The 23,628-nt window shown below is 33.9% G+C and overlaps 1 protein-coding gene across 3 annotated transcripts in view; it reads left to right on the top strand.

The window, feature by feature from the left end:
- Positions 1-23,628, top strand: part of FER (FER tyrosine kinase) — a 453,694-nt gene that overhangs the window by 179,611 nt on the left and 250,455 nt on the right. For all 3 annotated transcript variants that reach the window (XM_086685926.1, XM_086685760.1, XM_086685844.1), the window contains one exon: positions 17,918-18,010. In XM_086685926.1, the coding sequence (XP_086542052.1) occupies positions 17,918-18,010 (93 nt within the window). The remainder of the gene's footprint in view (positions 1-17,917; positions 18,011-23,628) is intronic.

The raw sequence follows: 23,628 nt of genomic DNA, 5'->3' as shown, positions 1-23,628 counted from the left end.
GTCTTTTTCTTCACATCGCCTTTTCTTCTGTGTTTTTTTCCTCTTCTAAGTCTGCTTATAAGGACCTTTGTCACTGGATTTAGGACCCGCCTGGGTAATCCAAGATTATCCCATTTTGAGATTCTTAATTATATCTGCAAAATCACTTTTTCCAAGTAAGGTCAAATTTACATGTCTTTTGAGGGGCCACATCTAATCTATTACAGTTTGTGTGTGTCTTCTCTTTGATTACCAAGAAAGTTTTTAGAAGTTAAAGCTTTGATTGTGGGTGAGACATTTAACTTTGAGAGAAGCTAGTTCTTTTGGCCTTTCATTCAGATATTTTTTTGAGTACCTACTCTCTGAGTCCCAGAAATATTAAGTAAATTTGCCCAAGGTCGTGTGGTCAAGCAGCTGAAGTTTAAATTCAGCTTCGATACTATATTTTTTGCTCTTAATCACTATGCTATTTTGCCTTCCTATAATTGTTTTTGCCAGCCCCTCACCTCATATCTCTCAAGAACTCTTTCCCAAATACCTCAAAAAGAAATGTATAAATTTTGGTCAATACATGTCTTCTTAATTGCTACAACGGTATAATAAATGGAGGACTTTCTGGGCTCATTATATAGATAGAAACACTTGCTTCTAGTCCTGGCTTTGATTGTAACTCAGAGTTGGATCACAAATATCTCTAAGCTTCTGGTAAAATAGGATTATTTTTATAGTATCTTCCAGTCCTGAAATGTTATGACTGTTTTTTAAAACAGATTTTCTCTAATTTTGCAAAATTTCTCTAATTTTAGAGGTAGAATGTCTTTGTATATTATAATACATACTTCTATGAAGTGGAACTTTTCCTGTATTTTGATTATGGTGGCAGCAATAGCATAATTAGAGAGGATTTACTAGTTATGGGTGCCAGGAGCTTTGTTAAATCCTTTCCATGCCATATTAAATTCTTATAGCTGACTTACTGGGTAGAACTATTACTATTCCTAGTAGGTGGTACTATTATAATTCCCAATTTATAGGGAAGAAAATTGGTATACAGAGAGCTGGGCGTCCAAAGTCATATAGATCAGAAGTGGTAGGACTAGGATGTGAACCCTTTCAGTCTGACCCCAGAATCTGCCCTCTTATTGATTGCTTATATAGCCTCTGTTGTATGGTTCCTATAATTTAAGTGATGTAATGTAACAAAGTTTGGAAACTGTCACCCATGGGCCAAATCTGGCCAACCACCTATATTTTTGTGGCCTACAAGCTAAGAATTGTTTTTACATTTTTAAGTAAATGGTTTTTTTTTTTTGGAAAAAAAAAGGACAATATTTTGTGACATGCAAAAATTATGTGCAATTGAGATTTCAACATTCATGAATAAAATTTTATTGCAACATAGCCATGTTCATTTGTTGATGTAATGTCTATGGCTGCTTTCATGCCACAATGCTATGTGGGCAGAGTTGAATAGTGGTGACAGAGACCATATAGCCTAGATAGTTCCTGTCTAGCTCTTTACAGAATAAAAAGTGCTAACCGGTGTAATATTGCTACTTATTTACTTGTTATTTTTATCTTTGTGTCGTTCTTACAAAAAAAGGCATTAAGGAGAACTTTTTAGGTAATATATTTTTTAAAAGGCATGTTTTAAATAAAATTTTAGATTATTTTAAATTTGTTTGTGGCTATAAACTCCTATATATATATATATATATGATATTTATATATATGATATTTATATATATGATATTTATATATATATGATATTTATATATATGATATTTATATATATATATTTTTTGGAGATATAATTGGCATACGACATTACATAAATTTCTTTTTAACACTGCATGACAAAATAAACATTTGTCAATAACTCAAGGAATAGTAAAAATATTTAGGAAATTTTATTGTTCAGGATTGTGTATGAAAAATGCATGTGTAGGCATGTTACCAATAGTTCATAAATTTTCATACACTATTATATTAATTTCATAATGCAGTATCCAAAAGTATATTAAATATTTTCTCTGAGGTAATTCTCTTTCTATAGTACAATATCCCCTTGTCCCTTTTCATGACTCATATTTGATGATTCATATTTGAGATTCACATTTGTCATTGATGAACTTAGTTTATCCTTATTGTGAAGAAAGTGAAACTGTTAAGTCCCAAGTGAAAAAATTATTATTTAGTAAATGTAATAACTACTTAAATTAATAATCCAGTTGGCTAATCACAAGTAGCCATTCCACACTGATCTCTCATTAAATTTGCCTCAGATATGTTTTTAAGAAAACCATATGTTGTGTTTCTGGTGAAATTATATTCTTGCATTAACCTACCAAATGATTCTAATAAACTGGGACATGCCTGTTGAAGACAAAATTACGTATGAAATTGTAATAGATCTCATGCAGAATAGCCGGATGAGTTTAATCTATGTAGTTGTATGTTTGTCTTCTGTCCTGGTTCATGTTAGCATTGTTTATATAAAAACAAAACTGGTTAAGAAAGCATTTTCTTTACTTTCTTAGGCATTATGATTAGGAATTACCATTTCACTATACCCAATGAATTGAAGTCCAAATGATTAGCATTATATCTGCATGGCTTGTATTTTGCTTCATTTCTTCATATCTTTTAACATGAATTTAAAAACGAGTTCTTTTTAATTTTTTTAATACATAATATTATCCAAATAACATTGCTTTTTGATAAGGTTAACGGAATATAAAGATCAGCTGTAGAATCAGAGTTATTTGCAGCTGATTTGAATGGAGTTCCTTAAAAATATACTTTTATTTAAACTTAGTTTTTCAAGAGTGTACCAGTCTCATGATTCAGTATGCTTGAGTACTTTGCTGGTTGAATTGCTTTGCTAAGAATTCATTGGCTGATACAGTTTTTATTATACTTTTAACTTGTTCACTCTTATGTAAAGGTTTTAAAATAATGAGAAGTATGTATGATATGCCAGTCAGCATTTAATTTATGTACCTTTATTTAAGAAAAAAGGTTTTCCAGTATTTTGGTATTTTTTTAACTCAAATAAAAGAACGTCTGAAGAATAATTTTTACAAGTAAACATAAGTAAATGATAGGACAAATATCTGTATTCATTAAACTGTAAAGACCCAATTAAAATACTTTGTTCTAATACAGAGATTATTTCTTTATGTAATAGCTCTGGAACTTTCTATCAACAGCATACATTTAGAAAATTTTATTTCAATGAAAGATTTTAGAGACAACTTCTCATGTTACTTTTTCAGAACAATCATTATAATCTGTCTTAGTAATAACACAGTTATTAGTTTATATTGGTACATTAAGATACCATAATATACTAGTTTTAATGGAAGCCAAAGATGGAATGATTTTAAGTCAGAAAAGTGGATATGAATTTTCTAAAGTCAAGAAAAAAAGGTATGGCTTTTCTTAAGTCAGTAAAGGAACTTAGGTATATTGAATTTTATATTGGAAATTTGGACAAGCTTATGGGAAGAAAGTTAAAATACCTTTTTGAGTTCAAACTTCTCATCCAAACAGAGATGGAAAATTGAAGATGACCAAGGAAAAGAATTTATAAGAGTTATGATTAACTAGAGCTAGGTTTAATGTAAATTCGGTACTTGATTATCTACTTTCAAGTTTTTTTATGGAATCATCTCTCATTGTCACATAACTGAATATCATGGTGCTAAATGGAGATTATCTTACGAGATTCGGTAGAAATACATCAGAGAACTTGAGAATATCTCTAGACTTGTGGACCATCTTTAAATGCTTGTAGAGTCCATTACCCATGCCTCCATCTTGCTTTGACCACTTACTAACTGTGCTTCAGTGTCCTCAGCTATACAGAAGAGAAAATAGTAGTACCTACCTCATATATTGTTGTAAGAATAACATGAGTTAATATGTAAAGGTCTTTTAAAAGCTTGTCACGTAGTGAGTATTAGCTCTGATTATTTTTATCTTCATCATCACCTTCATCATTATTTTTCCATTTGAGTATTCATTATTCATTTGTCTAATAAATATATTTAAAATTTGTCTTGTTTATCATTCCTGTTTCAAAGACTCTGAATTACAAAAAAAAATATATCTATAATCAGTTATATATATATATGTAATCTGTTATATATATACATATATATACATAACATATGTATACATATGTATACATATGTATATACGTATACATAGCAATCAAACATTTATCCTGCCTTTCCTATATGAATTATATAACCAAATAATTATTGCTGATAAATCAGATGATAGATGAGGGAAAACATCTTTTGATAGAAATATTCCAACTAATAAGTGAAAATGATAGAATTTGAAGGAATATCACCCTTTTATGATATACAACGAGTTAGTGGATGTAGACATTGAGCACCAATAGCTGCAGATATCACAAAAAGAGAGACAACCAGACATTATTTAATTTCCTGATACATGCCACCATGATTTCACTAAAGGTACTGAATCTGAGTCTGAGTCTGAATCTGAATCTGAGTCTGAGTCTCAGTCTGAGTCTGAATCTGAATCTGTAGCCTCTGATCCCAGCTGCCAGTTTGTAGGAAAGAGGACAGCAGACATGATGGACTGTCCTATGGTACAAAATCATCAAAATCCAGGCTGTGGCAAACTATGTCAAGTGGCTGAGTTTTTAAACAGCTAAATTATAAGGAAAATCTAGGAATCTAGGGCTAGAGAGGGAAATTACAGATTAAAAAATGCTTAAGGATACATTAAATAAATTTTGACGTGATCAAAACTAAACTATAGTTTATAGGGATATGTCCTAGAGACTAAAAATAAGACTAAAAATAATGCATACAGTAAGTGATTACTGTAGAGGTCATGATAATGGTTTCTTTGGAGGAAGAGATATAAGTGATTGTGATTAGAACTGGTCACATGGAGGCCTTCTGCAGTATTTGGTAAAGTTCTATGTCTCAGGCTTGTTGGTAATTACAGAGTAGTTACCTTAAGTTGCATTTTCTTGTTTGATTTTCCATATCTGCTTTTATAATAAAAAGGCTAAGATAATTTAAATATCCTAATTAGACTATTTGGAAATGGTTCTCTTCTCTATCTACCAAATTTAACTTATGGAGTATGTTTGATTTGGGAAACTGGTTCATTGATTCCTGTGTATATGTGTGTATACATGTGTTGTATGTGCACAGTGTGTGTATGTGTGCGCGTGTATACTATATGACAGAAAGTGTTCTGGCTATCTGTTGCTATGTAACAGATCACTGCAAAACTTAGAGACTTAAGATAATAATACTCATTTAATTTTCTCATTAATTTCCATTTGTGAAGAGTTCCGTGCAGAAGGCTTATCCCACCTCTGTGTGTTGTCAGCTGGAACAGCTGGAATAGAGGCCTTAGGATCTACCTCCATTATGGTTCACTCACATGATGGCAGTTTTGATGTTGGTGGCTGAGAGCCCATCTATGCTCTGTTCATCTCCTTGGATTGCCTGAGCTTTCTTATAGCTAGGGTAGCTGGGTCTAAGAATGTGTCCCAAGAGAACCAGGAGGAAGCTTATTTTATGACCTACCTTTGGAAGTCACGTAGTGTCACTTCTACCACAGTGACATGACTGCCCAAATTCAACTGTGGAAAACAGACCCTACTTCTCAATGGAAGGAGTGTCAAAGTCTTTATTGCAAGAATGTGCATGATGGGGATATTGTTGTGATCATTTTGGAAATTGCAGTATGCCATCCACACTGTCTTAGCTTTGTATACAAAGCTAAGTGAGATAAAGTCCTAGTCCCAAAGGTGCTCACAGTTTGGTGAAAGACAAGTTAAGAGGTAATGTTAATGAGTGTGATAAGTTCTATAAGAGTAAATGCTGGGTGCTCTCAGAATACATAAGAAGGGTTCCCTAGATTTAAGGTGCCAGATCTCAGGGTGGAATTTTGGATGTCTGTTTTGGGTCTTTAAAGTGGGTAACAGGTGTCCAGCTCCCCCTTCCCCCCACCAAGAAAAAAGTGGAACAGTATTTTAGGAAAGGGAATAAACATATATTGTTCAGGGGAGTGAAAATACTGTGCATTCTAAATCTTCAGTATTTATATATGACTGGATTATAGGCATGGAAGGTGGAAAGTGAGAGAGGGTGGTCTGGTGTATGTTTCCCTCTGGTGTATGTTTTGTTTTGTTTTGTTTTGTTTTGTTTTGTTTTGTTTCTTAATGAGAGGGAAATTATAGATTCCTTTCTCAAAATTAATTTTTTTTTGGTGAGATGACACTTTTTCTTTATTTATTCAGGATTATTGTTTAATAAGATTCATCCTTTATTGAATTGTTTCTCTTGGTATTATTTCAAATGAAAATATTGTGTATCTGTCAATTATATAGATATTAAACTACAGTTTGAGTAGTGCTGATAAAAGATCAGGATTTTACTTGAAATAAACTATAGTTATGCAAAGGATTTCTGATTAGAAATAATACCAATAATACAAAAATAATGCAATTGTGTAATTTCAATGACTGAGACTGTGGCTAAAGAAATCATTGATATTTTTTCCTTACACTGAAAATTAGAAAAAGGAATGCCTGTCTTCTTCCAGCATCACATCAGTTAGAGTACTTTACATTCTTTGCATTTAAAAAATTTTTTTAACGTTTATTTATTTTTGAGACAGAGAGAGATCAAGCATGAATGGGGGAGGGGTGGAGAGAGAGGGAGACACAGAATCGGAAGCAGGCTCCAGGCTCTGAGCCATCAGCCTGGACCCCGACACGGGGCTCAAACTCACGGACAGTGAGATCGTGACCTGAGTTGAAGTCGGACGCTTAACCGACTGAGCCACCCAGGCACCCTACATTCTTTGCATTTTAAATGGTAATGTGAATTTATCAGGAATTAAGGAGGTTTAAAATACTCTCTAAGGAGTGAATTTTGACTACTGAAAAACTCTTGTTGATTATGGCTAAATGGTATTGTGGGGCTTTGGAAGAATTTTTGCACTGTCTAACGCCGTGAAAGCATGTCTTAGAATGAAATGCCCTACACCTATAGAGTTTTATTCAAATTCTCATGGGTATGTAAAAAAAAAAAAATCCGCTGAGCTTGCTGTGGGCTTTCGGGCCTAGCAGCTAGTGTTAAATAGGCCTAGATTGGCTCTGAACAGCTTTCTCTTTTTCTTGCCTATCCTAGAAATTGTGAATTCATCTGATTACAAGAAGACATGACAAATATTTGTAGCAGCTTTCCTCTTCCTTTATAGGAAAGTTTGTTCTCCCTAACCTCTTCTGGATCTCAGATAACACATTGCAGCTGCTCATAAGGTGGGAAATTAATGCTTGGCAGGGAGAGAATATTTACAGTATATCTTGAAATAGGACAGCTAGCCTGACAAAGGACTAAAGATAGTGAAAAATAATTATGGTTCCTTTAAAAGTTACACTCTACAAGATATGTAGGTCATGTGAACATGGGGAAATTTAGTTAAGACATGCCTAAGAATATATACTCCCTTTGGCCATTCTTTTAATAAAATAGAGCCTCTCCATATTCAGCGCTGCCACTTTTAATTCAACAAATCAGTTTTTTACTCTAATTACAGCTTGAGTCAGAAAATATATAATCAGCGCCAAAAAGAATGGTGTGGGGTTGAACACTCAACAGGAATAAAAAGTTAAGCACCATTCATAACTTTCCATGTACTTTATTAGAATCTTCACAAGGTTTTGCTTTAAATGAGTTAGCCACAGGAAACCTTTCTAGAGAGGCCTTATTTGGGGATTTAGTCAGCGCCATAGTCAGAGCTATATAGAACCTTTGCCTCAAGCTGATGGGTGAAAATGAGATTTGTTATTTTTTTTCTATGAGCATTTCAAATAGGTATAGATTGCAATATTCTTTTCTGTAAGGGTAGAGATGGCCAAAACTAGTTATAAAATCGATGGGGAACTTAGTAGCAGCAAAGAGATTTAGTGAATGTTCAAATTCTCAGTCTTTAAACTTTTTCTTCAATGTAATGATTCTGCTTAATAAAAAATACCATTTTAAATAATAATGGCCATTTTTGTACTTTTAATGATTTTGTGAAACCTTTGATATAGTTATGTGCTGAGTACCCATTTTTAACTTTCAGATGAAAAATTGTGCTTTGGATCAAGACACTTAATCAAAAATATTCTTGATTTCAAGTATGATATTTGGAATTATGCCTGACTACTCGAGGCCATTAGTTTAGTATGCTATTGATTTTTGTTGATTCTACACTACTTATTGCTCGTTGATGAGATAGTTAATGAGCTTCTGAAAATACCAGTATATCCAGTGGGTGCTTTATTATCTTAAGCAGATTAGAACCTATTATATAAGCAATAGAGACCCGGTACTGAGCTTTTTAGCATAGATTTCCAGTGGACGTAGTATTTAACTTTAATTGGCAAATTATGATTAAATAATACATTTTTATTTCTGGATACATATTATGCCATTCCTTAACCTGTTTTTAATAAGTTAAATGTTCCTTGTACCAAAATTTTGAGCTATTTGTGAACACAGCTAGTTTCTAAATCAAAACCATTGGAAGAGTCCATTTTTTTTTTAAATGTTAAAAGGAAAAATATTTCAACTCCTAAGATAGTCTTCTGTTGTTTTTGAGGGTTTCCCAAAATTCAAACAGACATACCTGCAGATTTCTTAAAGTCAATATGAGTTAGAATGTTATGTATAATTGGAATGCCTGGTTAATTTCAGCCTGTCAGTTTTGTTTTTCTCCTAAGAGGCCTTTGAGGTTCTTTAGCACAAAAGAGTAGTTCAAGTAAACCTACTCTTTTATTTATTTATTAAATGATGTCTGATAGCTATTGTCTTGCTTCAATGTCATTAATATGTAACATTTATTTAATGTTTAGATAATTTTAGTAACAAACTGATAACATCTTCTGTCCTCTTGGAGTTTATATTGTGAGTGTGAGGTTGGGCTTGCACATCCTGGCTTGTATAACAGAATGATTAATACCATTCCTTGAAATGAGAGACTCCCAAAAAAGGGCAGCTTGGAAGTTTTGAGTTCAGTATGAAATATGTTGACTTTTTCTGTCTTTATGGTAACCAAGTAGAGAAGTCGCATATATACACATATATATCCTATATGTATGTATATGTACATATATATACCTATTTATATAGGTATGTGCCTGTGTATATTAGTGTATATAGGAGATATATATATATATATATATATATATATATATATATATATATATATACACGCACACACACACACACACACACACGCATATATAGGATTGTAGCTCAATGGTAAAGTCTCATTTGGAGATTTAAATTCTGAGTGGGCTTGGCTTAGGTGGTAATTGAAGTTGGAACATGTAAAATGTTACCTAGGGAGGAAGTATAGAGTGAGGAGAGAGGATACCAGAAGCCAGTGGATCTTGAAAGCACATGACCACGTTTTGCCTGTAGGGGGAGAGTGGGTCAGTGCAATAAATGTTTCATGTAAGAGTATATGGTCAATAGAGGAGAATTATTCCATGAGGTCAAGTACAATAGTAAGAAATGTCCTTTGTCAGATTAGTAAAATGAAGTTTGTTGAGTTTCTTTTTTTTTTATTTTTTTTAAAATTTTTTTTTTTCAACGTTTATTTATTTTTGGGACAGAGAAAGACAGAGCATGAACAGGGGAGGGGCAGAGAGAGAGGGAGACACAGAATCGGAAACAGGCTCCAGGCTCTGAGCCATCAGCCCAGAGCCCGACGCGGGGCTCGAGCTCACGGACCGCGAGATCGTGACCTGGCTGAAGTCGGACGCTCAACCGACTGCGCCACCCAGGCGCCCCTGTTGAGTTTCTTAAAAGCATGTGCTTTGCTTGAGTGATGAGATGAAAGTGAAATGGGAGCTGATTGAGGAATGAGTGGGAGGAGAGAAAAGTGGAGACAGGAAGCATAGATAACTCTTTCAGGAATTTTGTTTGTGGAGAATAAGCAGTAGCAGGAGGAGGTGTGTGCTGAAGGGAGCAGTTCCCTTCCTCTTTTCATCCTTCCTTCCCTACCCTTCTCTATCCTTTCTCCCTTACTGCTTTTCCTTTTTTTTTTTCCTATAAGAGCAATTTAAACATGTATAAAAGCTGATGGAATAGGAAAAAAAAAACAAGTTTTCAGAGAGAAAGAGATCTTTTAGGTTCTTGTAATGTTTAATGTTCTTGGGAGAGCAGGAGGGGATGAAATACAAAGTAGGAGTAGAGAGGTCAGCCACAAATGAGAGACAGCTCCATATTTCCAAATGGGGAAACAGATTAGAAGGGAAGAGAAATAATAGATCTGTAGATCTGGAAAGGCAAGATGAAGGGATTTCTGACTTGTAGTTTCTTTCTAAAGAAGCTGGAGGGGGTAGAATGGGGCAGTTTTAGGCACAAGAGGAGTGGGAAAGGTTTGACAATAACAGTGGGAGAGTAAGAAGTGAGTTGGCTGGAGAAATGTAGAGGTACTGTCAGATATTTGGGACCCATTAGAAAGTAATAATCATGTGATTCTCTCCAGCTGTGATGAATTTCTTGAGTGCATACTCAGAGAGAGCAGATAGTTGGATCTATCCAACTATCCAGATTTGGGGTTTGTTACATGGGTGCAACTAAGAGATAGAATAGCACAGGATTTAGAGTATTGGCAAGAGCATTACTGAAATGATATATCATGGCATCTCAGTTAGATAAAGAAAGAAGAGAAGAAAGGAAAGGTGATTGATTGGGAGAAACAAGAAGACTCAAAGCTTTAGGGTCCAGTGAGGTTGAAAAATGGTGATAGTGGTACTGGTTGAAAGCAAACTAATGGGGTAAGAGATTGTGACCAGAAAGAGAGGTGCTTTCATTAGTTAATTTGGAGCTGTTACATGTGATGATAATATCCAAGAAGCCATGAGTGATGTAAAGTAGAAGAAAATGTTTCCCCTTCTAACCCCACAGAATGAAAGCTTTGTGATAATGTTTCTTGAAAATGAATTTTGCAGAATAATATTTCTTTCCCAAAAAGAGTACATGTACTAATGTGTGACTAAGGCTCTGAGACATACTGCATCTAAGAAACCTATTTAAATTTGATTAATAGAGCAGTTCTAAAATTTATGGGACTACTGAACCTTTTGTGGTATAACATCTGTTAATCATCCAAACAAGGTTTTTCCAAACATGTTGAGCAATTATTTTGAATTTCATGTGCTGAAACTGTTAAATTAATAGGAATAAGCAAAAGTAATTATCACAACAAAATACAACATAACACAATAAGTGTTTTTTACAAAGAATTTATAATTATGTTAGTGTATTTCAATATCAGAAGGTTTGTTTTTCTATTAAAAGTAAATATATGTCCAAAACATAGAAAGGTAAGTTAGTATATTGTTTTGTTAGTGACAATTGTGACTTTTATAATTGTTTATTGGAAATCTTTAATTGCTAGTAGGTAGTCTAGGAAACTCTGCTGTAGTGGTTCCATGTAATAGTCAACCAAGGCAGTATAGTTAAAGCACAGAAGAGAGTTTATCTACTCATGTACCTGGATAGATCCAGAGATTCCAACCATGTCACGAAGAATTTGTCTGTCATCATTTCCTCAGCTCCACCCTCTGTTGTACTGACCTCATTCTCAGGCAGTCAATTCCAATAGTCCTATAATGTGGCAACTTCTCTCAGAGGGCTGAGGGTGAGACAAGTGCCTGGTACCCAATGGACTTCTAATACAGATCTCCCGGTTGGATTTTATTTGCTGGTAATAGATGTGCAATATTATAAGCACCACATTCCTGTCTTTAAAATTTATTATATTCTGTTTTTTTAAATTAAATCTTGGGATTTCTTTTTTAGGTCCCACAGTTTCTGTTTCTAATAAATAAAATCTTGACTGAGGCCTTAAAACTCCTAACCATTCCCAGTTACTACTTCCAGTAACAAAAGGCTCTCTGAACTGAGAGCAGGATTACTGATGCATGTGCACGTATGAGATACGAAAAAGTGAAACCATTCAGGGAACTTTTTAGATGAAGTTGGAAACTTAAAACATAGTTTATACAAAACTGAAGTATATATATAGTAGCCTTTATAATATCCGGCAAAGGTCTTCTGCTCCAAATACAAAACCAGTCTAACTCATCTTCCCTATTCCCCAAAAGCAATAAACAAAAGAAAACCAACCAAACCAAAATAATAAGAATGAATACTTTTTAGTTGAGTGGAGTTTAAGCCTTCAAATGATCTTCTGAGGAGTATAGACTCGAACTCTGAAGGCCTTTTGTGGTAATTGACTACCTTGGAAAATGGTAGTCGGACACAAGTCTCTGTAACTTTTGATGAATGAATGGCTTTTTTCTTTGTCATACTGAAGATCCTTGACTTGTATCTTTGTACATTTTCTTGGTTTGTGAATAAAGGCTGATAAAAAGATGACTAATAGATTACTTGTCTTATAAAATGCATATGAATTTCTGTATCCAGTTTGGATATGGAAAGTCACAGGAGACCATATGTAAGGGCTGTAAGGTATCTTCTTAGATACATACAGTAGTGGGTGTGAAGCAAAGAGAACTCTCTAGCACTCCCCCAAAGAAACTGCAAAGCTTGGAGAGATCATCTATAGTTCCTAAAGCTGATGGATTGACTTTGAAGCTTAATCAGGATACTGGAATCTTGTCAGGGCTCAGATTCCATTCCTAGCTGAAGGGAAATTCCTGATCTAGCTCTCAGAATGTTTGAAGTTGGTGGTGAACTGATTCAAACTAAATTGCAACAAAGGCCAGACCCAGCTTGTTACCTATAGCCCCAACCTGGCAGCGTGACAGAAAAGGGAGCATATACTCGTCTTTCTTGAGGTAAATATTATTGGATTCAGATTCTGCTGTTCTTTTATACAAACCATTCAGCACACAATCAAAAAGTATGCAACACTAAAAAGAGAAATAGAGAAATAAGAAATGTGACTCACAGCTAAGAAAAGAAACAGAGGCAGGTGGCCTCGTTATTGGAATTATCAATGTCTTTAGCTATTTTTAAAATGCTAAGGGATCTAGTAGAAAACATGGGCAACGTGTGTGAAAGATGGGGGTATCAAAGCAGTGATTTTGATGCTATAAAAATGGAAATTCTGGAAATGAAAAATATATTAGAACTAAGGGATTTATTAAATGGAATCAGTAGTAGATCACTGAGATGTGAATACAGGTTGATATAAAGTATCCAAACTAGAACAAAAAGGTAAAGAAAAACAGTATTTGAGATCACGAGGTGATACGTGAATGAACATACACGTAATGAATCCTTAGAGTCTAAGGAGAGGAGAGAAAGAGACAGGAGTAAAAACCGTATCTGAAGAGACATTGGTCAAGTTGGTAAATAGAGTGGTGAGCTCGGGAGTTTGTGCAAGTGTGGCTGGAGTTGGCAAAGTGCCTCGATTTCTAGACACAGGGACCTCTAATGAAATAGTACTTTTGCTCTCATTTAAATGCATTCTTTGTCTTACTCGTTTAAGCAAATAAGATACATGTCTTGCTTTATTATGTCCCTTACTTGTTTTACAGGCAGAACCTCAGTTAAGAGGAGTCTAGCCTCTTGCTTGGGTCTTGCTTGGGTCTTGTTTCCCTAGAGACATCTTAGTTAAGAGATATACGGTCAAGAAAGCAAGAAGAACAATATGACATTTTACACCCTCAGTTTCAGTGAACTCTGTTCTATTATACTGTAAATTTTCTTAGCATTGTTATTTTAAGACAAAATCTTAATAATCATTCAAATGTTCGTTTTGCACATTTGATTTCCAATTTCATTATTTCAGAATATGAAAATGGTTGGCTTAGCAAGCAGTCTTTCTTTCTTTTAATAAATATTCTTGATATGCAAGCATCAAAGAAAAACAGCATGACAAACTAGGTTAGTAGGCAGTGAACGCTTCTAAATGATTTGTCTCCAGTCAGACCCCAACTGCTAAAATAAATCATTTACAAACTGTTTCAGTATTTAAATTCTATATCCTGATGGGAATAAAAACTCTGTATTCTTCCTTCTCCCCAGCAAATCAACACCTGCAAAAGACTAAGTTATTTGTTTATTTATAAATGCATTCCTTTTTATGAAGGACATATCGATACTTGCAGTATTTCATTTACATTATGGAGTCATTTATCCACAGACTAGAAGTTTTTTCAGGAGACAATCTTCTCTGGGGTCATAATTTTCCTGTAGTTATTTCTCACAAAATCCCTCCAAATTTCATGGCTGCTTTGCATAAGTAGTCTCAAAGATATTTGGCACTCAGCCTGGAGCTTAGCATGAATGTTATCTTTTTCTTGATCCTTATTGCCTCCTGATTTGAATTTGTATCTGACTGTTCCTATAGGGCCAAATAATTACTTTCATTGTTCCTTCTAAGAATGTTATTAGATTGGCATTATTTACAGAAGCCTGTGAGAAATAATATTTGGTTATTATTTTAATGATGTATTATTAGCATAAAACACGTCCCTGTGGCATGTCTCACGTTTTCAGAGGTCAAGTTTGAGGACGCCTCAGGGAGAATGTGACTTAAGGCTCTAAGGGAGGTAACTCTGGTAACTAGCCAGCCTGATACATGGAACTCTTCTTTGGGAATTTTGCCAGTGATCAATGCAATACACATGAGTGGGGAGTTGAATAATGGTCCCAGAAATTTTGAAATGAAGACTTTATCTAGTCCAGTGTACTGTGTGCTGATATAGAAACTGAGAGCCTATGTAGTGAAGTAATTTTCCCACATTCATTCTCCTTATTCCTTCTGACATCAAAACCTCATTCTTTGTACCTTAGAGCTTCCTTTAGGAGCCTTGCTCTGAGAACTCTTAACCTGCTTTTTGGTTCAAGTCGTTAATTTGTAACTTGCTATGCCATGTACATATGTTGTCATTTGGTAGAGCTGCTGATTTTTGTCAGTTACTCCAATCAGCAAAGTCTTGATTCTTGCCTTTTCTATCTTTGCTTGTGCGTCAGTAAGCAGAGGATGATGGAGGTAACCTGAGCCTGCTTTTTATTGCAGTTTGGGATTTTTAGTGAAGAATAATTTCAAAACCTGATAGGGATAGTTTTACTTGAACTGTAAGTAGTTTAGGTATTGTTTCTTAGAGTTATTTTTTTATAAATAGATAATAGGGAAACTTAATTATTATGAAACATTTTCATATATATATGGAGAGAGAGACTGCGGGAGACAGAAATTGTGAGACCCTTCAGTTAATTTTAAAATAATGAAAATGAAAACTATTTTTGAATGAGATGTGAAACTGATACCTCATCTAGAACTTTTTTTTCAAGATAGGTTTACAGCTACACTTATGACATTTTTCTGGGCATCTCATCAGAATATTATTTCATGATATCGCCCCTCATATCCCCCCCCCTTCACTGACCCCCAACTCCCTCCACTGTGAGGGGCCATCCTGTTGCTGGAGCTAATGCTTGTGTTTATTATCTGGAGAAAGTTCTTTACCTTGTCATAACTTGAGGTGGGCAAAAGGAGTGCATCAATGCCAGCCCTAGCAGGCCTACAGGTAGTATTAGTCACTGTATCTGTGGTAATTGAAGGGAAGATTTTCAGTTTTAATTTCTGAAGTAGCCTTGTAATTCACTGATATAAAAATCAACTGTCAGTGAATTCAGCACAGTCTGAGGTATTATGTGACCATAATTTAAAGTTGATATATAATGCTATGTAGACTAGCTTTAGCAAGTGAGTTTCACGTTTTATTTGTGGAAATTTGGGCACCAAGTGAGCTGACACTGGTTAAAGTTTTGTGTAAACTTTATTTGTATTTAATTTTTCCTGTAAGAAAACTTAAGGTCTACTTATTGTTTTGTGATAATACATTTTTTAGATCAACCTATTTAAAGAGTGCCTTTATTTTTTTTAAGTTTACTTATGCATTTTGAGAGAGAGAGAGCATGGAGGAGAAGGAGAGAGAGGGAGAGGGAGAGGATCCCAAGCAGGCTCTACACTATCAGTGCAGAGACCGATGTGGGGCTTGAACTCATGCACGGTGAGATCATGACCAGAGCCAAAACCAAGAGTTGGATGCTCAACCAACTGAGGCACCCAGGCATCCTTAAAGAGTACCTTTGAATGAAAGGATATGTATTTTTTGTTAGTTGTATCCCTTTGACCACACAATACCACTTAATACAAAAGAAGCAGGTTTTGAAGTGTTCTTTACCCCAACCTGGACCTATCCGTTAAATTTATCTGGTGTTGGTTTCTTAAGAATATGATTTCTTTTTTAATATTAACAAAAGGTGTTTTGGGGAAACGGTTATCTTTCCTGTCATAAGATTTGATGCCAAGATGTAGCTTGAGGAGAATTACTGTTGTTGTTTCCGTGCATATTATTAAATCATATACAAATAAAATGCTTTCTAATAAATAAAAATCTCCCCTGAATTTTTTACTTTTCTGCATAACCTCTCATGTGCTTTTCAGTTCTTGCAGTTCTTGTAGAAATTCCCCACTTGAGCTGGGGAGTAGAAAACCATAGCCACTACAGTACTTTTCAGTATGTGTGCTATATATAATTAAATCACTCTATGAAAACACATTATATTATACATTATACTATAAATATAAATATGGGTAAACATATTACATACTATAAATATATTACTACATATAAATATACTACATATAATATATACTACATATAAATATATTGCTATGTGTTATACATGTGTTACCATTTGTAAGATTATTTTAAATGATTAATATGTGTATATTTGTAGAATGAAAAGAATATTAGTACTGCAACTATTAGAATGAAAAGTAAATGAAGTGGGAGACAGAAGTTGAGTTTCAGAAACTACCGTGTTTATCAGAGAGCATATGGCTACAGATGTCTGCATTTACTACAGAGAGACACATACCCAACATGTTAGAGACAAAAGAAACAGAAGATGTTATTTGTGGCCTGCTTTAGTTATTTTCCAGGGATGAGGAAAATTGAGCATCACAGCTGATGGAAGACATGGAAATACAGCATGTGGCAATAAGGTCTTGAGTTCTTTTGCCTGCTACTGATTAACAGTTGAAGTGTAGTCATTATTGGAAAATTGACCACCTTCCATTACAAGCCCTCACACATGCTTCTTTATTACCTTCTGTTTTTCATTTTTGTTCTTCTTTTTCTTCTTTTCTACCCTCTTACCCAACCCTTAACTTGCATTTGTTAAATGGATCTGAAGATATGAAATTTTCAGGAAAAGTTTCCTTCAACTGTGGTGCATGATACTTGGAAATATTTATCCTAAAGCAAGTAGCAGTCTGGATTGACTTCCCTTAGTGGAGTTCTACCATTATCCCCTTCCTGTTTTACTTTTTCATCATCGTCCTTCTCCAGTGATCGGGTCATCATCATCGTCATCATGATCGTGCGAATCTTTGTGAAATTTCCTAGCTACTTAGGCAGCCCTGGGATTCACTGTTTAAAAAAATGTGTTCAGTATAGTTCTCCTCTTTTTTCCCTATTATTTTCTTTCTTGAAAATCCCTTACAACTATAGTGCTATCTGAAATCTGTGTTAGACTGGTTCCTTTTAAATTGTGTCTTTTTTTTTTTCTTCTCCTGCATGTTAATACTTGAATTTCCCATGAAATTCCCATGAATTTCCTTTGCATTTCTCATTTTCTCTCCTCTTATGAATTTTTATTTCTTTCTTACTGCTCCCCAAATCAAGACATTTCTTGAGGGACCAGGAAAGTAAAAAACAATAGAGTTTATATGCATTTGATTATTTGTCATCTTAAATTTCGGGATTATGTTTTATTTAGTTGGAAGATGTGGTAAGCGGTGGATAAATACATAAATACCCAGCATAGATGTGTGTAAACTAGTTTACTATTGCTGAAGCCTTCTCTCTTAATCTCTCCAGGAAAGAAAGGAGAGGCTCTCCAAGTTTGAGTCTATTCGTCATTCAATTGCTGGAATAATTAGGTCTCCAAAATCTGCACTGGGCTCTTCAACAGTAAGTAGGATGAACTCTATGTGCTACTGAAAATAGTCATTGTCTAGCTTCTTTTTCTTCTCTCTCTCTTTTTTTTTTTTTAGCTTCTTTCTGATAAACTGAATATCGTATGTAAATTTGTCCTTACAAATAGAAAACAAGGTACATTATATAGCTTTTTGTATGCATATGAATCTATTCATATATGTATAGAGTAAAATTACATGTAACACTGATATGGGAGGAAAGAAATAAACTTTTATTGCACACTTCCTGTACTACAGACAAATAATTCTAGGAAACATTTTATGTATTTTGTGGCTTTATTAGAAGAAGAGCATAGAAAATTTATTTTCCAGTGAAACATTTTTTAATGATAGGAATTATTATCTATGTATTTTTGAAAATATCAGTTTATATGCATGTTCATATTTTTAAAAACATTTTAATTTTATTCAAGTCTGTTTGAAATTTGGGTTTAGCATAACACTGTGGTGCATAGAATATTATAAATCTCTAGGTAACAACAGCCATAGGCAAACAAGATGAAGTATATTCTTTTTCCGTTTATATATAAAATTTTAAAGTATTTTTCTTACTTCATTATCTTTCAAATTAAATTATCAAACTTTTTTTCCTAGCTATCCCTCATTCACAATAGAGCTTTAAGATGATGGTCTTATTGAATGATGATTAAAACAACAATATTCAGTACAAATTAATTATGTGCTTTCCCTCCCATCTTTTCCAAGTTTCTACCTCATAATATCTTAATATTATTTCTTGTTCTTTAAAAGTTTAGCTGTTTAAAATAATGTGACCTGGTCTTATTTAGAAAAACAAAGTATTTCCTAACTATAGATTAGTAAAATGTCACATTTTGGATTTTATTTGCTAAGATTCCTTTTGAATATGTAACACGGGTTCCCATATTTATTCCACTCAAGCAACATTCTTTTTATACATAATTAAGGCAAAGCATCGGGTATTTTAATTAAAAAGAAAGAAAATTATATTTTTATATAAAAGAGATTTTCTACTTCAGTGTTAGCCTTCAATGCTCCTATTGTCATTTCTGATATCCAGAAGTGTTCTATGGCAATAGGGAGGGGCTGTGAACTCATCAGACCATCTCCTGTGGCATTAATAGCAAATGAAAATAAAAATAATTATAGGCAAAAACTGCATGATAGAGTGAGTCTCTTTTAAGACCCATATCCTACTCTTGTTTTCTTAAGTTAATGACTTACAACTTCACAGATAAATAGTAGTTCATAGGACTTAATTTATTATGATTTGATGTTCAAAATAAAGTATAGGAGACTTGATTAGGAATCTGTGGCCAATTCTGGAGACTATGAGGACAGGTTTTGATAACTTATTTGAAGAAAAGAAAGAAGAGCTTTTGAAAATAAATACTTAAAACATTTTTAAAAAAGAAAAAAAATGTTCTTAAAAGAAAATGTTCAGATCTGTTCTTCAAAAAGAGGAAAAAAAAGGAACATCACTTCTTAAAAGGAAACATTCAAATACCTCATTTGCACTTCATAAAATTATTTAACATGAAAATAGTTCAGTGAAACACTTGACATAGTTGTCATTGACTCACCTTTGTTTCACTTAGGTGAGTGGTCTTTTTGCCAGCAACTAGTAGCAGTTTATTGGTGAGCTAATTTGTGAAAGGTGATCCCTCTGCCCAATTTTCCTTTAGTAAACTATTTTACATGCTTGAGAAGGAGGGCTTATTATAAACTCAAGGTTATCTTCAGGGTTATTAGGTGTAAAATTAGGAGAGTGGAAATTAGAGCTTCAAGTTTTAGCTAGTGACAGAAAAATAAGAATTCTCTGATAGTGGACATGGGCGAACACTCCCAATATTTGTTCATTTGTTTTCCCCACAACCTGGGATGCCCTGGAGACAGTTGTCTAGGAATGCAGCCATAGCTTTTGAGGCTTCAAGTTACATACATCACTTTGAAGGTCATAGTTATGAGAACTTCAGCTTTTGGCTCCAGCCAGAGCCTGTTTTGATAAGTCAGGGTCGATTAGAGGGTGAGAGGGTTTTTTCTTTTATGTATGGAAAGACGTGCTCATTTACATATAGAAACAGAAGAAATCCAGTTAGTTCAAAATGATGACGTTATATAGAGTTGGCTATCCTAAAATTACGTCAGACATAATATGCACAATCTTAATGAATTAATGGTACAAATCATAACTTTTTAATCATTGAAGGTATTTACATGTTATTTTTTCCATTTAAAAATGGTCTTTACGTTATTCTTAAGTAAAATTACCAAATTGACAGTGACTGACATAGGTAAAAGTTTGGTGTTAACAAACTGCTGTTAGCTGAAATAAATTGAAGTGCCTTTCCCACAAAGCATGTACCTCATTCAAATACACATTGTGATCGGTTTTTCATAAATTATGAACGTTCTCAAAGCTATGAGATGCCCATTTCTTCTAAGAAAATGCTCTCTCTGTAACTGAGAATTCTAGAGAATGTTCACTTCCTCAGGGCCCAGTTGGTGCATCTTCAAGCTGAAGACGATCATTGCTTTATCAGTTAAGTGCCCTTTGGTATTCCCTGATTTATTTAGTAAGCTCATGAACCAAAAAGATTGAGGCAGTCTGCGGTTTATGACGCTATTCTTCACTAGGAATAGATGTGCACAACCTTTTCTCTAAAATGTTAGTTATCTTAACATTATTTGAAGGAGGGGTTTTCCCCTCAAATACACGAGTAATTGAGGTCTTGAGTCTTAGTATGAATGTGAAGGTTTCAGGTGTTAAGTGTGATAATCTAAGTCCTAGAGACTACTTAATCATAATTAAAATTTTTTTCTGATACAATATGGTATTTTTTAGAGTAGTCTTATTTGATAAATATAAAACAGAAATAATTTTTTATTGTTCTAAATGATTTTTTCTCTATAAAAAAACTTACTAAAATTACATAGTTAAGCATATTAAAAATATTTTATAGTGGTATACATCACATAACATGAAATTCACCATTTTAAAGTGTACACTTAGTGGTTTTTAGTATACTATGTTGTGCAACTATCACTACTGTTGGCTTCCAGAACATTTCCATCTCCCTTATAGGATAGTCCATACCCAATGGTAGTTAGTCTCAGTTCTCTCCTTTTCCCATTTTCTGGCAATCATTAATCCACTTTTGAAGGATATGTCTGTTCTGGGCATTTCACATAAATAGAATCCTATAATATGTGACCTCTTGTGTCTAGTCTTTTCCAATTAGTATAATATTTTCAAGGTTCATCTGTGTTGTAGCATGTGACAATACTTCATTCTTTTTATGACTGGATAATGTTCTGTTATATGAATTTATCACATATTGCTTAGCCATTCATCAGCTGATGGAAACTTGGGTTGTTTCCACTTTTTGGCTGTTAGGAATAATGATGCAGTGAACACTGATGTACAAGTTTTTACATGAACATGTATTTTTCAATTCTCTCCATTATATACCTGGAAATTGCTGGGTCATGGTGATTCTATGTTTAAGTTTTTGAAGAACCGCCCAACAGTTTTCCACAGTGGTTGCACTCTTACATTTCCACTAGCAGTATATGGATGTTCTAATTTCTCTACAATGTCATCAACACTTGTGATTTTCAATTTTTAAAATTATAGTCATACTAGTGGATGTGAAGTGGTATATCTTTTATTTGCATATTCCTAATGACTAAGATGTTGAACATCTTTTCACATGCTTATTAGCCACTTGTATACATTCTTCAGAGACAAGACTGTTCATTTTCTTTGAACACTTTTCAATTGGATTGCTTTTTAATTCTTGAGTTATAAGTGTTCCTTATATATTTTGCATACAAGCCCCTCATCAGATATATACTTTGCAAATGTTTTCTTCTCATTTTGCAGATTATCTTTTTATTTTCTTGATAGTGCCTTTGACAAAAGTTTTTAATTTTAACAAAGTCCAACTTATCCATTTTTCTTTGTTGGCACATGTTTTTGATGTCATATCTAAAAAACTCTTGTCTAATCCGAGACCATACAAATTTTCTCCTTTATTTTCTTATGAGTGTTTTATAGTTCTGCCTTATATATATAGGTCTTTTGATCCATTATGAGGTAATTTTTGTATATGGTACACAGCGGAGGTCCAAATCCATTCTTTTGTGTGTGGGAACATTTAATTTAAAATCCTAAAAAAGAGGGGCGCCTGGGTGGCGCAGTCGGTTAAGCGTCCGACTTCAGCCAGGTCACGATCTCGCGGTCCGTGAGTTCGAGCCCCGCGTCAGGCTCTGGGCTGATGGCTCGGAGCCTGGAGCCTGTTTCCGATTCTGTGTCTCCCTCTCTCTCTGCCCCTCCCCCGTTCATGCTCTGTCTCTCTCTGTCCCAAAAAAAATAAATAGACATTGAAAAAAAAAATTAAAAAAAAAAAAAAATCCTAAAAAAGTAACAACTATGAAATCACTGTTTCTTTATTCAAATGAACATATAAAAATTAGAAGTATAAGTATAAGTTTAGATAAAATAAGGAAATTAATCACATTTTACATAGGGAAATGAAATTAGTATTAATCTTTATATAATTCCCATTGGACTTGCCATAGCTATTTATTTCAACATATTTAATAGTGTGGCTACAATGTAGAGCTTATTTGAAGACAGTCTCATGGAATAATACTTCCATCAACAATGTTGATGGCAGGGAGAGTGTAAGATAATTAGGTGATAGATGAATTTGGCTTTAATCGAATTATAGCATCTGATGGTGTATGTTTAATACTTATTGTTATGATCAGAATAGTTTTAATTAGATTTTAATATAACAGCTGCAAGAATGTGTTCTTTTTCTCAATGTGCTAAAAGCTTGAAATAACCAATCATTAGTACTTCTAGACTCAGAGAACTACTGTACATCCAGCATCTCCCCATGCTGCAGGAGGTTATAATTTTGCTTTAAGAACTATTTCTCAGAGACTGCTTCTGAAGTCAGGGCCGGAGATATTTGGATCAATTGCATAATCTGGAAGCCTACCGTAACCATGCATGTCCATTTCCATTGTAAGTCTTAGAGCCACATTATATTTAATGAGATCTGTTCTAGCAATATCAAGAATACTTCCCTTTCTCAGAGCCCTCTTTTTACTACAGGATTTCCCTAGCAAGTGTTGGAGCAAACAACTTGTTCCATCTTACATCCCCTTGTGAGTACTAGTTGTATCACTGATCTATGAAGTGTATAATGCCTTTCTAATAGTAGCACTCTCTGAAAAATGTACTTTAAAACCAGAATAAAGCACATCTTGGTCCAAATAACTGTTCTTAATAATTCAGAAGAATTATTAAATTATTCAACTCTTGCCTCCTTAAGATTCATATTTTTCTATACTGTATTGGCATATATGCTATTTCAATTTTAGAATCACTTCATACTAAAATTTAGAAAATAAGAACATTGGAAAATAAAGATATGCTTCCATTATATAGAATAATATAGCAAATAAGATTTTCTTGCTCGCTTCTTTTCAAAAAATTAGAAAATTATAGTTCAGCTATGTTTAAGTCATACAGCGATATAATGCTAGTAGTATTATAATGCTTAGCTACCACCACTGGCATAGGGAAATGCAGTTTTT

Source organism: Puma concolor, chromosome A1 (assembly GCF_028749965.1).
Source record: "Puma concolor isolate L17-30 chromosome A1, mPumCon1.1.hap2, whole genome shotgun sequence".
Taxonomy (NCBI): domain Eukaryota; kingdom Metazoa; phylum Chordata; class Mammalia; order Carnivora; family Felidae; genus Puma; species Puma concolor.
This window is presented reverse-complemented; position numbering and strand designations above follow the sequence as displayed.